General features: G+C 35.7%; 1 protein-coding gene across 1 annotated transcript in view; it reads right to left on the bottom strand.

The window, feature by feature from the left end:
* Positions 1-950: 950 nt before the first annotated feature.
* LOC128989781 (BTB/POZ domain-containing protein 6-like) overlaps positions 951-17,308 on the bottom strand; it is a 35,898-nt gene continuing 19,540 nt past the window's right edge. Inside the window, exons 3-6 of the mRNA XM_054411827.1 lie at positions 9,186-9,325; positions 8,466-8,673; positions 4,425-4,575; positions 951-1,805 (exon numbers count right to left, since the gene is read on the bottom strand). Coding sequence (XP_054267802.1) covers positions 1,078-1,805; positions 4,425-4,575; positions 8,466-8,673; positions 9,186-9,325 — 1,227 coding nt within the window. The 3' untranslated portion in view covers positions 951-1,077. The remainder of the gene's footprint in view (positions 1,806-4,424; positions 4,576-8,465; positions 8,674-9,185; positions 9,326-17,308) is intronic.

Genomic DNA, 17,308 nt, shown 5'->3' with positions numbered 1-17,308 from the left:
GGCAGGGCAAGCCCATAGAACCACAGCCACAGACAGGTGAGAGAATCACACTCTGAGAGCTGAACATCCCACCATCCTGGATGGAGGAATGTCACCGGGGGCTCCCCTTTAGGGGCTGGCGTTCCCAGTCGTCCATAGCTGTGGCCTTACCTGAAGTGCCGGTTCCAACACCGGGCAGTTACCTCCCCTCTGGGGGCTACCTTTTACTCCAGGCCGTGGCCTGGCAAAATTCATAGAATTGGCAACGTTGCAAGTAATGTTGTCTAGTGCCAGACGTCCATTAAGATAACATGGCAGACAGGTGACAGCTCATTAATTCGCGTATTATTCATTTAAATTTATAATATAAGATTGAAAATAAAACATATAGAATTGAAAACCAAAATAGTATTTTACTGAGTAATTGAAACTCTATTTTTGTACATTTAAAGCGGAGTCAATATTTGTATAGAACAGTAACCAAGCTTTCTATTATTAAAACATACACAAATATCATTAGCTGCCTCCAGACAAAACAGCTGTTACAACACTACTTGCGATGTTGCCACTTCGAAGGCCGCGGCCTGGAGTTACAGGTGGCCTAGACCTAGAACATTAGGGCATTGGTTATTAGACAGTGTATGTTAATAAAGTGTACACAATGATACTGATAGAAAGTTAGTACCATTACCAGTCCAGATGGGGACGCCACCTAGGTGCGCATTTTAACACAAATAAGTGAATGATGAATGTATATTTACTGGCATTCTACCAGACCTAGTCAGATGTATTGCATCATAATTTATAAAATGAATAAAACTAAAAACATATTACAATTTAAAAACTTGGCCGCTTAGCATGGCACCAATTCTACCAGGCCGCTGCCTGGAGTTAAAGGGGGCCGAGGATGTCTACAACTATAAACATTAGGTCCTAGCTTTTGTTGATTGAAGAAAGGAAACAAATAGAACTGTGATAAATCAAAGCATTTAATTATAGCATTGTACATTATCATAAAATAATAAAGGTGATTGAAATGTTTGATACATGAAAGTGACTACAAATAGCTAAGTACATCACTGAGAACATTGCCGATCCTTAATCATCTTTCAGCTTATAGTAGAGGCTTTGAGAACAGAAATACTTTGTAGGATCCAAGCATTCAAGTAGAAAATGTGCATTCTCATGGATTGGACCATCCCCATACTTTAAGAGTACAACAGCTTGTTCAAAGCATAAAGTAATTCGATACTTACTATATGGTAATAAAACCACATTGCACCCACGAACAGTGATTGGAACCTTAAATTTTTGCCCATATTCTACTTCCTTGTGGAAAGTGAACTCAGTAAGAGGAGCAGATGTACGGTATGGCTCTGCATACTTTTTTACTGTAACTGTCCCTTCGACAGTATATGTCCAGCCTGGAGGATACATTCTCTCTCGTTTTTGTCCCATACAAACCAATGGCAACAACTCTACAGCAGACTTTTTGGTGAGAATGTTAAAGTTAATTTTATAAGAAGACAATTCTCCTGAATGGTTGGTCAGTTTGAGTTCCTGTACACGAGAGTTCAATTGTTTGCTTAGTCTTATATCCTTATGCAATCTTTTCCTTGGTTCCAACTCATTGCTGAACAAGATAGCTTCATCCATCTTTTCCTTATTTACAATAGATTGAGTCACAAGTACCAGTTCGTTATTGTTCAGTATTTTTGTAGGAGCCACTTCCTTCCACAACTCTTCATTATTCAAAGTGCAAATCCTCAAATGTCCTGAGATTCCAGAAAGCTGTTGTCTCAACACCTGCCCATCCTCACTGTCAACTGTAACAGTTATTTGTTGTTAGTGATGATACAAAACAATAAGGATATTAATTAGGATGGCAGGCGTACCAGAATCGAAAAGAGTCAATCTTGACAAAATAGAAACAACAAATTTACAAAGTATAAGAATATTTCACAATCATTTGGGCCGTGGCATATTTAATTTTGGAGGTTAAGCCTACTAAAAGGTTTTCCTACATTATACTAGCAGAGGGGTGTACACCTGATATTTGAGAGGGGGTCCATCCCCAATCCACTCCTGGGACTGTGACTGTTGACAGTGTATAGTGTAATTTTATTGTTTTTGTTTGTGCCAGTAATTACTCTTTTCTATTCAGGTAAGCTTGCTATCCCCTCAAAGAAAACTTTTCGGTTATTTACTGGTACAAAAGTTGAACAATAAAAATATGCAAGTAGGTTCTATACTAATATGTTGCAAATCTCAAGCCCAAATTATATATTCTATTATTATAGTAAACTCTATTACAGACCCGTTATGCAATGCTGCACAAAATAAGCACTTTAGAAGAGGGAACATGCCACATTTCTACATTTATGTTGACTGATTCCAGACTTTTCAAGACCAATTCCAGATTATTCAAGACTAGTTTTTTCAACAATTAGTGTTGTATTGATAGCAAAATATATCGATTCTCGATTCCTGATACCGATACCAATTTTTATAGTTTAACTACACCAACCACTGTCTTTAGGGCCTATGTGATAAATTATTATTAAGATAATGGGGCGTTTTTCAAGTAAAGGAAAAATGCAGCAATGAAAAAATCTAGCCAATTAGCCAATTTGGGTTTTTTGGATCATGAACATTTCCCGCAAACGTGTAGACATCATCGCCGTCTCTCGCGGTCATGGAAATGACATCGTAGTCTCCCGAGGTCTCACTCGTAATTGTCCGCGATCACGGCAAAATTATGAACATTTCCCATGGCTTTAAAACACCATCATTGACATCTGCGGTCACGGAAACATCCTTGTTGTTGTCTGCAATCAAGGCAAAATTATGAACATTTCCTGCGGCCGTGTAGACATCATTATTGTCTTCCGTATTCGCAGCAAACTCATGAACATCTTCCGCAGCCATGTTAGACATCATCATTGAATGCCGCGGTCACGGAAACGTCTTGGTTGTCATCCACGATTGCAGCAAAATCATGAACATTTCTCGCAGCCGTGTCGACATCATCGTTGTCCCTCGCGGTCTTAGAAACATCATCGTCGTCGTCCGCGATCACGACTAAATTATGAACATTTCCCGCGGCCATGTAGGCATCATTGACTCCCGTGGTAACAGAAATGTCATCATCGTTGTCCACGATCGTGACAAAATCGTGAACATCTTCCGCGGCTGTTCAAACATCATCGTCTTGCACGATCGCACAAAAATCATGATCATTTTTCCAGCAGTCACAAAAACCTGATCGTCGTCTAGCGAGATCGCGGCTTAATCATCTCCTGAGGCCGTGTAGACATCATCATTGTCTCCCGCGATCACAGAAACATGTATTTGTCTTGCGTGTCACGGAAACGTGATCATCGTCTAGTGAGATTGCTGCAAAATCATGAAAATTCCCAACTTTGATATCAAAATAAAGACTAAATCCCGACTTTTCAAGACCATCCTGAATTTCAATACTATTACCTGACTTTCCCGTTTTTCACAACTACTATACACCCTTGTTAACATTGATAATTATGATTCCATTAATATTACAACTACCAACCATCCATCCTAAAGCACCAACCAATCAAATGCATCGAATAACAATAGTATATTTCATAGCAAGAGTAGAAAGTGAGTCATTACGTTTCTGAGACCATGTTTGAAGTGTGAGATTTATCGAGTCCCACTTTCACTTGTGTTTTGAGTGTTACTTTTTGTTTTATTACAAAGACTAATTAATTACTTTCTTGAACATTACAAAACTCATAGCTTTTTCAGGTTGTAACTTCAATTTCAAGTTAATATTTACTTTGGTTGTACGGTTTGAGTTGTTGAAAATTAAAACAGAGTTGACAAAACAATAACAAATCTTTGTTTGTTTACGTCAGCAAAATAAAAAAAAAAATAGTAAACATTACTTTTGTATAGTAAACATTCTTTTGTCGTAGTAAACAATGTAATGATGAATTTTCGCAGGTGATAAACATGTAACAAAACAGGTTATTTTAGAGTAGCGTAGTGAAAATTTCTTACGGTGACAATGAGGATACAGTTACAATATCTTATGGCAAAATCAAGACCTTCTTCCCTTACACGACACATTGTGATCTTTCTTCATTACACCATTAGAATGTTGGTGTTTTTTACTTTTGAGTCATAATTCTAAATAAAAAAAACTATGTGTAGGATAAAATATACAAAAGATATACAAAAGTGGCAAGGAAAACCTATAAGGCATTGTTGTATCATATAGTATACAGTCACAGTAATTAGAACAAGTACTTACTCTATGCACTTATGGATACTTGAATTGCTACTAACTATGGCCCGAGTCACTTTACACCTAACTCTGGTAAGCTGTAGTAGTACTAATTACTTAGACGTAATAATAGTTAAACAGGCGTAATACAGATGAAAATAACATGTATTTGGCCAACCTTTGTTTTTGGCCCACTTTACAGCAGCTCTCCACAACTCAATCTCTGCAACTGCGAGTCCATCCTGCTCCAACATTGTGATGAATCCTTCTGCACAGACCTCCAAGAACTGTGGACTTGCCAGCACTTTGTCTGTCTCATATCTCAGGATCTGAAAGAAATGGAACAGAAAAATGTCACTTTTGAATTTCACGGGTTGCTCACTGAAGAGCAGACTTGGTAAAATATTTTAGCTTACATTCTCAACCCTTTTGCTGCCGACGAGCACAAATGCGCACGTCGGGGTTTGTGCTAAAATGGCCGACATGCGCAATAACGCTCGTTGGCTATCGGGCGAAAATTGCCGACGTGCGTTATAAAGCACGTCAATGTTTTCTAACTTACTGGCCTTATATGCTTTCCAAACCCCTCCAAATTCGACTCAGATTATTTGCAGACTATAACGAAGCTGTTTACAGACGATTATATATGGTATGAGCCTATAACCAACAAAGTTACATAGTTTGAGTTTGCTCTTGGTCTGTGCATTGCTGATTACTTCTCTACTGTGTCTAGATCGTTTGTCATCTGTGTTTAGTTGAGTTTTGGGAATGGAAAGGTGTTTGTTATTGTTTGTGTTTACTAGTGCTATAAAAGTAATGTTGTGATGAAGGTAAGGGCATGAAAGTTTGTTTATGTAATAACTTATGCATGCTCTACAAACTAAAATAATTACATTTATGCATGTGTTTGGTTAGTTTGAGTTTTAGTAAAAATGAGTAATAGACGAGTTAGGTCGCCGGTGAGTGAAAATACAATAATAAACAACCTATTGGGTGACGGTGTGAATGTTGACGATGGTGATGTGAGTGATAGTTTTGTAGACAATATTTCTGAGTCGAGCTCAGAACCCAGTTCAGATTCTGAAAGTGAAGGATTAGGTCCAGAATTTGAGGACGATACGGACGAAGACCCTGATTACATGGTAAATTCAGACCCCTCTGACGACTCAGAAGATGAAATCCCCCAACCTAGACGTAGGCCTAGGCCTACTCCCACTGCTGATGTTCACAGTACAGTCGACGAAGTTATTGACGATGTTGTAAACAACTTCACATTTCCAGAAGGTGATGTAATGGAAATGGAAGATGTACTTTATGCTAATCTAAATGACCCTGACGCTGATGAACATCTTGGATGTGATCCCCTTGATGAAGGTAACGATCCTGGTTTTGACCACACTTTTCCTTTTGACGAATTGCCTGGGCCAAAACATTGTCCCCCACATGATGCACCTCCAATATCGTACTTTAATTTATTTTTTACTGTAAATCTCCTGAATTCTTTTGTGCTAAGGAGTAAGGACCAACCAGTATGCCAGGGACTACATCACTGCACATATACATAGCTTGACTCCAAATTCACGTGCCAGGGATTGGAAAAATGTCACCCTGCCGGAAATGAAGGCCTTCATTGCCACAATTTTGAATATGGGTCTTGTAAGAAAGCCAACTATTCAAAGCTATTGGTCGACAAAATCATCACTTCAAACACCTTGGTTTGGAAAAATGTTTAGTAGGAACAGGTTTGAGTGTCTATTGCAGTTTTTCCACATAGTCGACAATAGCACTTTGGCTAAACCAGGTGATCCAAATTATGACCCTTGTGCTAAATTTAACCCCCTATTGGATCATGCAAACAGGATTTTTAGGACTTATTACACCCCTCATCGTGAGTTATCAATTGACGAAAGCCTGGTTGGCACTAAGAGTCATTCACAAATATGCAATACCTGCCCAACAAGCACCACCATCGTTGGGGCATCAAAATGTGGTTGTTGTGTGACTCTGTCTCCAGGTATTGTTTGGCTTTTTTTGCTACAAAGGAAATAAGAACAAGAGAAAATCAACTGGCCTTGCATTCAAAGTTGTCACCAAGCTTTTAGAGATAGGTCAGTATTTGCGAAAAGGCTACCATCTCTTCCTTGACAATTTTTTTACGAGCATCCCTCTGGCGAACCCCCTTTACGAAAACCAAACCTACATGACTGGCACAATTAGGAAAAATAGAAAAGGAATACCTCCACAGTTGATAGAAAAATTTGCTGTTGGCCAGAAGACGTATTTGCGGAAGGAGAACACGCTTTTTTTGGGATATCGAGAAAAAGCTTCTCAAAAGAAACCAGTGCTTTTACTCTCTACAAAAGCATCTGCAAAGTCAATGGAAGTAAGAAGAAGGAAAAGACATGAAGAAAACCCAAAAGTGAGGCCTGAAATTATAGATACTTACAATATGTATATGGGGGGGATTGATGGCTCAGACCAAATGCTCTACTGTTATTTAGATGAGCGCAGAACTGTCAAGTACTGGAAGAAGGTCGTGTTTAATATATTTGGCAGGATGATTCTCAACTCGTATATCATTTACAAGGAAAATTGTTCTGGTAAATTACTGTCAAGATTTAACTATACCAACTCCATAATTGAAGAGCTCTCTACTGATTGGCTAATGCTGAAGAACCAGCCACATGTTGCTGAGGTGGGCGGTGGCGGAGACGCTGGAGAAGCTTCTGGATTCGGCCTAGAATCTCTACCCGGAAGAATGTTAAGAAATTGTTCAGTGTGTAGCCTACAAAGTACAAGTGCAGGAGGGACCAGGAGCAGGACTGTTTGCAAGAGATGCAAAAAAGGGGTTCATCCAACATGTTTGGGTGAACACAAATGTCAATGATCGGAACTTTTTCATTTGTAAATATTGTAAATATTCTTTTAAATTTATTTGAAGGCTACAAAAGTTTTTTTTTTACCATTATTTCAGCTCTATAGCAATGTACATTATTGTGAATTACAAAACAGTTGGGCCACTTGTGTATATATGATCATGAACAAACTCTTAGTAAAGTGTTTTCACCTAAACGGGTAAACTTTTATTTGACAACATTTAAAAAAAAAAATCACAACTTCTACAATTTTCAAGGTAAGGGCATGAAAGTTTGTTTATGTAATAACCTATGCGTGCTCTACAAACTAAAATAATTACATTTATGCATGTGTTTGTTTTAGGTATAGTTTTTATACGCCAAACCTAAAAAATAAAATATAAAAAAAATTTGACCATATAAATTTATGTACAAAAATTTTTTTTTTACTATAATAATTATTATATGTTTTTATGAACACTGGTTGTTTATTAGAAACAAAACAAGGCCTTATTTATCAAATTCTGATGGAAAATAAAAAAAATACACAAGTTTTTGTGAAATACTGAATTTTCCTCAAATCAGGCCTGACAGTCTTCGCATATTAGTCTTACCTTAGACCCGGCATTTTTCAAGTAACATATAAAAAACCGGTTGGCAGTAAAAGGGTTAAGGTGGGTGTCACGCTTGGTACCTTGTTCATACATTACGTCTTACTTCATATTATGCATAAAGTTTTGAATGTGGCGTGCATGTCACTGGCGTATTTTAGGCCTGCCTTTTGTTTGAGACTACTCCTGCTGTAGTCAACTGAGTACAAAATGTCATCAGGAGTCGAGGAATTATTGTTTTTATTTGCACATTTCAAAATACAATTCAGATTGCATGTAGGGTTTTAAATAGGAATTTAAAACTAGAAGAATAGGAGGGGTTTTAATTGACCCATACTGGAAAGCAAGCAGGGAAATATCAAGTTTGTGACTACCCATCTTCTGAACCAACGACCACTAAAGTTTCAAGAATATCTCAGAATGAAACAATACACTATGGTCAATAAACCACTAAAAAATTTGTAGTCAGCTGAGCTGACTAACGATATTGTTTGGGGGATGAGTGCTAACGTGCATCTGCCAGGCCTAATGTTGTATGACATGTCGCACCAAATTGGTGACAACAGGCCTCTTGGGCCACATGTCCGATACTGAGATGATATCATCATTCAACATCTGTCAAAGAGATTAAGCTCTGATTAGCTAACACTGGTTGGTTTCAGGTACAACATGCACAAAAACAAAAATGTAAACAAGAGGTCTGTGACACCAGGATGAAACCAGCAAAACACAACTATTTGTCAAACTAACTACCTGAGTGATGTGAGAGTTGAGCTCAAGTTGATCTCGACACGCTGGGTTATTCAACAGTGAGCAGACGTTTTCTGGTGTCAAAAGTGTTATCAACCTCATAGCCAATTTATTCTTCATTCTGGGCATCATATACTTCTCGGCAACATAGAACATGTTGTCTGCCTCATTAAATTCCAAACTTCCAATGATATCATACCCGTAAATATACCTGAAATAATTAAGAATATTTTTAAAATAAACATAAGTAAAGTTTAATTTGTAATTTAGTTTTGGACATTATAACACCTTCTTTCAACCTGCAATTTGAATACAACATGCTATGGGTCAGAGGGATATCCGTGACTCCCTCCACCTTCTTGATGAACATAACTTTTATCTTACCAGCGACTCCAACGTACCTAAAACCTCTGGGCTCATTTACTAAAATAGCTCTGCCTTTCTTAAAAAAAAATGGTCTTTGAAATTATGGAATGAACTCTTGATAACATGTTTATTGTTTTGTTTAGCTCAAATATACTCTACCTACCGGATCATGATATTATTGTATTATTGTAGAGCAAAATTAAATTAAATATAATTTAACTCCAAGGGAAATCCAAGGTAATTTTTTTAACACTTATATGAAGTGTCATAATCAATCAACTTTAAATGTCAAGACTAGACACAATTAAAGAACAATATAAAATAAATCAAAGTTGAGAACACAAAAAAATTACTTACTTGAGCACATTTCTGAACGTGTCCGGGTACATGTCTTTTAAGGGAACATCATTCTTCTCTCTCAGACCACTATCCTCCAGTTCTAACCTGAACACTGGACTGTGAGCCATCAACATTAGCTTCACTGCTCCAATCCTCTCCTGCAACAAAACTATACTTTAACATATCTGTAATAATTTCAGAGCACTATCCTCCAGTTCTAACCTGAACACAGGACTGTGAGCCATCAAAATTAGCTTCACTGTTCCTCTCCTGCAACCAAGCTATACTTATGTCTGTAATACTTTCAGACCACTATCCTCTAGTTTCAACCTGAACATAGGACTGTGAGCCATCAACATTAGCTTCACTGCTTCAATCCTCTCCTGCAACAAAACTATACTTTAACATATCTGTAATAATTTCAGAGCACTATCCTCCAGTTCTAAGTTAAACACAGGACTGTGAGCCATCAACATTAGCTTCACTGTTCCTCTCCTGCAACCAAGCTATACTTATGTCTGTAATACTTTCAGACCACTATCCTCTAGTTTCAACCTGAACATAGGACTGTGAGCCATCAACATTAGCTTCACTGCTTCAATCCTCTCCTGCAACAAAACTATACTTTAACATGTCTGTAATACTTTCAGACCACTATCCTCTAGTTTCAACCTGAACATAGGACTGTGAGCCATCAACATTAGCTTCACTGCTTCAATCCTCTCCTGCAACAAAACTATACTTTAACATATCTGTAATAATTTCAGAGCACTATCCTCCAGTTCTAACCTGAACACAGGACTGTGAGCCATCAAAATTAGCTTCACTGTTCCTCTCCTGCAACCAAGCTATACTTATGTCTGTAATACTTTCAGACCACTATCCTCTAGTTTCAACCTGAACATAGGACTGTGAGCCATCAACATTAGCTTCACTGCTTCAATCCTCTCCTGCAACAAAACTATACTTTAACATATCTGTAATAATTTCAGAGCACTATCCTCCAGTTCTAACCTGAACACAGGACTGTGAGCCATCAAAATTAGCTTCACTGTTCCTCTCCTGCAACCAAGCTATACTTATGTCTGTAATACTTTCAGACCACTATCCTCTAGTTTCAACCTGAACATAGGACTGTGAGCCATCAACATTAGCTTCACTGCTTCAATCCTCTCCTGCAACAAAACTATACTTTAACATATCTGTAATAATTTCAGAGCACTATCCTCCAGTTCTAAGTTAAACACAGGACTGTGAGCCATCAACATTAGCTTCACTGTTCCTCTCCTGCAACCAAGCTATACTTATGTCTGTAATACTTTCAGACCACTATCCTCTAGTTTCAACCTGAACATAGGACTGTGAGCCATCAACATTAGCTTCACTGCTTCAATCCTCTCCTGCAACAAAACTATACTTTAACATGTCTGTAATACTTTCAGACCACTATCCTCTAGTTTCAACCTGAACATAGGACTGTGAGCCATCAACATTAGCTTCACTGCTTCAATCCTCTCCTGCAACAAAACTATACTTTAACATGTCTGTAATACTTTCAGACCACTATCCTCCAGTTCTAAGTTGAACACAGGACTGTGAGCCATCAACATTAGCTTCACTGCTTCAATCTCGCTATTCCAAACCCTGATATTTCAAAAATCTGTCTATTCGGAACTTAAGTTTGGAAGAAGATAGCAATGTTGCCGCAAACTGAGCGAAAGCTAGCAATATCACTTAAGTTAGCGGTAATGATGAGCTGTTGGTGATTTTAGCAACGAAGCCGAGAACATTAGATTATAGCTATGATTTGCCAAACGCCAGCAAAGCTGTCTATATCGCCACAAATGTTGGCAATGTAGCCTGAAATTACCTAGAATCAAGTGAAGACATAAGAGGACACTAATTACACAGAGCCAGCGCAGCGGAATAAAAGATGTTGTGAGTGTGGGCCAGTGCAATTTGATTACCTCAGAAGTCCTTGGGGGATCGTGGGAGATCTGGTCGATGTCCTCCTTCAAAAATCTTATTAAGCTTAATACTAACAGTTCTCAATACCTGATAAATTTTTCTTATTTAATATTTTCTGAATGAAATGTTTGGAACTTGTAAAATGATATTAAAATGAATAATGAATCCTATAAAAGTTAAAATATTGCAAATGGTAACGATTAAACTGTATACTGATGAAAAGATCTATTGGAAACTTTGCTTGTATTCAAAAGATTAAATAAAAAGTGAAACTATCAGTTTATCAGAGTTATGAGTAACAATTATCGGATAAGCCGATTACTCTGAAATTCTGTCAACTTAGTGTTATGAATTATGCTCTAGATATAGGTAAATGAAAAGATGATTTGGAAATAACACTATGTATTGATCAATCTAAACTGACATATTATACATCAAATAATATACATCCTTATCCCTTAACAAGTACTGAGACAAACGATCGATTTCAACGGAGAATAATGATTGTGCACTTTTTGTAGCTGTTTGCTCTAACCCACAAACATGCAGAGTCTCAGGAATCGAGAAAATTTAATTTAATAATTATTATTTGGATTACCAGACTCCCCAAATCCGTCAGTTACAACTGGCCAGTCGTTTAATGATTTCAATAGGGAAATATTTGCAGCAGACCTGCGGGGTACAATACTTCTTATCATGATCAGTACAACAGGGCCAATCGACTTCTGAGTCAATTTTGTTTGATTGTTTATTATAATTAAATTTTATGAAGTTAATAGGAGTCTATTTATGTAACCCGTATAATTTCCCAGCCTTCAACCGAGGACAATGCTATGTTCCACTTAAATCACCTCTGCACAATCAAATACTCTCAATGAATTTATATTTTAACTGTTAAAAAACATTATAAAATATTATAAACATAAATGTTATCCTATATCACAGATAATCATTTTTCTTCATTTAATTGGCTTATCAAATCAGTTTAATAAATAATAATCAAAGTAATCAGAATTTCTATCACAAACTTAAATTTTATAGCAATACCGTACGGCAAATCTAATAAATAATTTTCATTTCTGGATTTTAGAACATGTGATTTTAAACTGACCAACTAGGATATGAAATAGACGGAACAAATATGGCAGGATTGTGCAAACTATGTATGAACCAGACAAGTGAAAAAACGGCAGATTGGCAATACTCAACTATTTCTAAAGCACAGACAATACTAAACATTTACTTACGTACACATGTCGACACATATAACATTCACGCTGACGAAGATACACACACGGACATTTAAAACTGACTCGGAGCATTGTCTGACCGAGCGAAATTTTCACGACAACAGTTTTTTCACGGTGCAGGACTTATCAATTCTTTGTTTTTCGAGCTGGCATTATTTTGAATCAATTGAAAAACCATCATGATAATTTAGGAATCGATAAGAAATAGACATTTGCGATCGGTTCGATGTATGTACAAATTTCCTCACGAATGCAACATTAATCCGGAAATTTCAACTGACTCGACTTAAAACTAATAAAACACTCCCCCAATTAGCAATTTGGTGAAATTTTGACATTTGCTGTCATTTCGATGCACGTACAATTTTCACCTGAACGCGAATTTCCGAGCTACGAATGAGACATTGATAGAATTGTCCTACACCGGCGAGGCAACACGCGACCTTCGACGACGACGGCGCTGCTCCAAGTGAACTTTGCACACGGCCTAGTTTTGGTCTTTTGCTCTCGTATGAATCCGCGTTACGTCATGGTTGGATGGAGTTGTCCGTTGCTTTGGCGCTGATTTTAAACCTTGGGGTTTAAAATCGGCATAAGGTTTTATAGTACTGTAATGAACATAAACTATGGCAAGATAGCTCTTCAAGATCAACAACATTTATTATACAACCAAATGTTTCAGCAACATTGTTATTGTCTTTTGTGATTGTGGCAATGTTTGTATCATGTCCCGTGTACTTTAATACTTTTCAATGAAATGGCGAACATACAAAGTAGGTATTTTAAGCCAAGTATGAATGGAGATGAGTGGCGCGATCTTGTTGTCTTGTTAGTGACTAAGGCCGACATATTCCTTAGACACCGCTGTTAATTAATAGCCTATACAGCTAATGGCAACTAAGAGACCTGCAGATTAATAGTGGAATCCAAACCACACTTTTGTCTGTAAGATTCTTTTTATAGCAGAATCTTATATCTATAGGCTACTATTATATAAAAATCTAATGGTGTCTGTCTGTATGTGTGTTACTAATAGGTGCAAAAACTACTGAACCAACTGGGCTTAAATTTTACAAAAATATAGCTACCATCTATATCTATACTATCTATTCTATACTATTATATAAAAATCTAATGGTGTCTGTCTGTATGTGTGTTACTAATAGGTGCAAAAACTACTGAACCAACTGGGCTTAAATTTTACAAAAATATAGCTACCATACCAAGGACCATTATAGGACTATTCACATTTCGATACTGACCGTAGGCTTTGCCCCTTTGGCTTTAGAAGTTCTGAGGTGAACATTTTAAAAGTAAATATTGATTTGGTCTCCATGGCTGCGATGAGAACACCAACAATGTTTGTTTACATTTGCTTGTTGACATTTAAATGTAAACAAGAAGAACTGATAAACTGCATATTTCACAGTTTCAGACAGCTGATACAAAGAAATTAAATATAATATTTTCCATAACTATTGAGGTAGGTTTATTTTAATCTAACCTTTTATCATGGATTATTTATTCTATAACTATGTCAATGATTATAGCAAAAAAAGATTCTATAACCGTTGCTGTGTCCAGCTCTGCTTTGGATTTTTTAAAGTGTCTAAGTTATGAAAATAATGTTATTGATATGTTTTCATGGATACAGTATGAAAATTACAATGTATAGATGTTTTGTATGAATTTGGAGGCTACTTTAAATAAATTCTAACTGCTTAACATGTGTTAGATTAACTTAACATAACTTGCACATCACATTGTTTTTAGCGAATTTCCCTATAGGGAAGTAGCTATTAACGTAGGTCTCATAGTAAGACTTAAGCCCGGGACCGATTTACTTTTTCATTTTGATGTCCCCAGAGGCCTAAAACACCATTCATTCAAATTTTGATATATGTATATATATATATACTTATATATATATACGTCCGTGAACGCGATAACTTGAGTAATTTTTGTCCGATTTTGATGAAATTTGGTTTAAAGGTGTAAAGCGGGATAAACTTGAATGAGTTCGCGAACCAGCATGATCGGACCATGGGAACGGGGCTTTACGGGGGGGTTTTATGGGGTAAAAATTGGTTTTTCTCACTTTTGACCCTCAAAACATAAAATTTCCCAATTTCTCTTTAGACCTTCTTAAAGAGCTTAAAAAAACAATTAATTTAGTATATTTAGTATATTAGTATTTTTGTTCGGTTAATAGTAACGGAGAAAATTAAAAAAATTGTAAATTTAAAATTCCTATGGAGAATATTGTCAAATGTTGTAGTTTGCTTGTTCATGGATATATTTTGTATTTTGATCAAATTTATTCATTTTGTACTAAGCTATCAATATTTAACAAAAAAACACACTTAATTAATTTCCTTGTAGCAGCAAACCTAGGTACTCGTTAAACCTAATGTTATTAAAATATATTTAATTGAAAACCAATTAAGACAAATGGAAATTAGCTTAGTCGGCAGGTTAGCTGCGGCGGGGGTATTTATATGTATACTTTAGGTAAATTTAGTTATTGTGTTTTGCTAAACCAATGCTCGAATTAAACTAAAGAATATCATCAATAACTAAATCGTACGTCGATTTTTGTGTACCAAAATCTATTGTATATGTGTAACTATATTTAATTATCAAATGGTAATACAAAATACTCTTATTTTATCTTAACATAGCTTTCAGTTCACATTTACTTTATTGATACATTTATTATTTGTGTTTTGCCACACCACTGATTAAATTAAACCAAGGAAAATATCATAAAACTAAGCAAAACTAAGCAGTACACACTTCTTTTGTTTCTAAAACCAATTAAATATCCGTTACTATGTTTACTTAATGTAAGTGTGAAAATGTATTTGCTATTACATTTTTTAGTCCTTGATGCTTTGATAATCATATTAGTTTTGTCTGCTGTCTTTAATGCTAAATTATTTGTTTAAAATTTGTTATAGTACCTATAGATATAGTTTCTTTAATATTTCAAAAGACTGTATTGATAAGGCACAGCAATATTTCTAAAGTTTATAACAGCTGATTTAGTTTTGCTAATGATTTATTGTGAGTGAAGAAACTGAAGATGGAAGGATTTGTGATTTAATATAAAGAAGAGTGAAATTTTAAAAAATGTTCATTTAAATTTAATAATTAATATTTTTGCCAACTTCAAAATTTAAATTTAAAATGTCAATAATAAATTAAAAGATATGTAAGGGAGATGAAGGTAAATCATGTATGACAAAGTTTTATTCAAATATTTGGTCAGTTTTTCTCATATCAGCCTACACAAGATTTAAAATAATTAAAACCAAAATTGTGTTATCCACTACTTACCAGATTTAAAAGTCATAACTTAAACGTTTCTATTAAGGCCATAAAAGTTGAATTTTGTTTCTAAAAGCGTTGGCGGATGTGTAACTATTATATGCAACAGATGTAAAGATTAAAATGTTTCTATTTTGTGTCCTCTTCCCGTTGCAAAGCACGGGTACAACAGCTAGTGTTATATAAAGTTTGATTTTACGTATGTGATGAATTATAAGATATCTTATAAGATCTTATCGTTTTTAGTGGTGTAAACTACTAAAATATCAATCATACAAAGTGTTTTGCACATATATGAATGTCTTGATTCTTTATTAGCGAATTTCCCATATAGGGAATTTAAGCTATTAACGTAGTACGGGAGCGTTTCATAAACTCCAAATTTCACAAACTCCAACGCTTAAAATATTAAATGAACAGAGCGGTTTATAACCTCCAAATTTCATAAGCTCCAAATCTATAACATTCAAATAATCACTGGTTCACAATGTCCAAGTTTCACAAACTCCAACGTTTAAATATTAAATAAACAGAGCGGTTCATAACCTCCAAATTTCATAAGCTCCAAATCTATAACATTCAAATAATCACTGTTTCACAATGTCCAAATTTCACAAACTCCAACGTGAAGATACCAAATAAACAGTGCGGTTCATAATGTCCAAATTTCATAACCTCCAACGGTACAGTCTGAGCCAGAAGTCTCTACAGTGGTTGCCACAGCTTATTAAACGGCCCCAAAACTCAATGTTCCGCTTCAAAATAACTCGACATTTAGCCTACTTAGACTTAAGTTATATGGTTGAAACTTCGTATGAGTGTCTATGACACTATTGGTTTTAATTAAAAGCTTAAAAGTTAGTATTTTCTATTTTAAATCTTCAAATAAAGTCGGTACTTTTAAATGAGTTTTAAAATATGACATGAAAAAGTTCGTCGGCTGCTAATTTTTTTATTTTTTGGTCAGGTAAGTTAAAAAACGGTGGATTTTGTAGCTAAAGAGTTGAACCTTTTGGATCATATTTTTTAAAATTTTTAGCTGGCGTAGTTTGGTTGTAATTTAAATTGTAATATAGGGGCTACCCGCCGCGCCGCGCCGCGTGGCGTCATGCGGGCAGATTCTGCCTACAACGTCACTTGTAATACAGTTTAGATACTCAAATTTGGAGCTATACAGGAAAGTTACTAAACTAATTAGAAAAACACGGATTACGAGTCACACTCAGCTGTGTGACTCAAATATGTGTTAGCACATAATTTGCAAATCAAATTACATATTTATATTTTTAATAGCTTTAATTCAAGCTTTCAGCTGAGTTTCTTAACTGTTCCGTCTCTCAATTAAAAGCCATTACAAATATAGTAAGAGATTTTTTTTACCGATGAAAAATTTTAAAACATATAAATTTGTTTTATAAGTATATTTTCTATTAGCTGTTAAAATTTCATGATGATTACATCAGTAGTTTTTTTTTGTTATGTGTAAAAATAGCCCTTTGTTAGAAAAGTGCCGAAAACCTTGTACTTTATTTATTCTACCCACTAAAAGGACGAGAGTTAAAACAACATAAAAAGGTAGAAACTAAAATACAT

Source organism: Macrosteles quadrilineatus, unplaced genomic scaffold (genome assembly GCF_028750875.1).
Source record: "Macrosteles quadrilineatus isolate MER2022 unplaced genomic scaffold, UCM_ALF_1.0 Scaffold_3__2_contigs__length_128488019, whole genome shotgun sequence".
NCBI classification, from domain to species: Eukaryota; Metazoa; Arthropoda; class Insecta; order Hemiptera; family Cicadellidae; genus Macrosteles; species Macrosteles quadrilineatus.
This window is presented reverse-complemented; position numbering and strand designations above follow the sequence as displayed.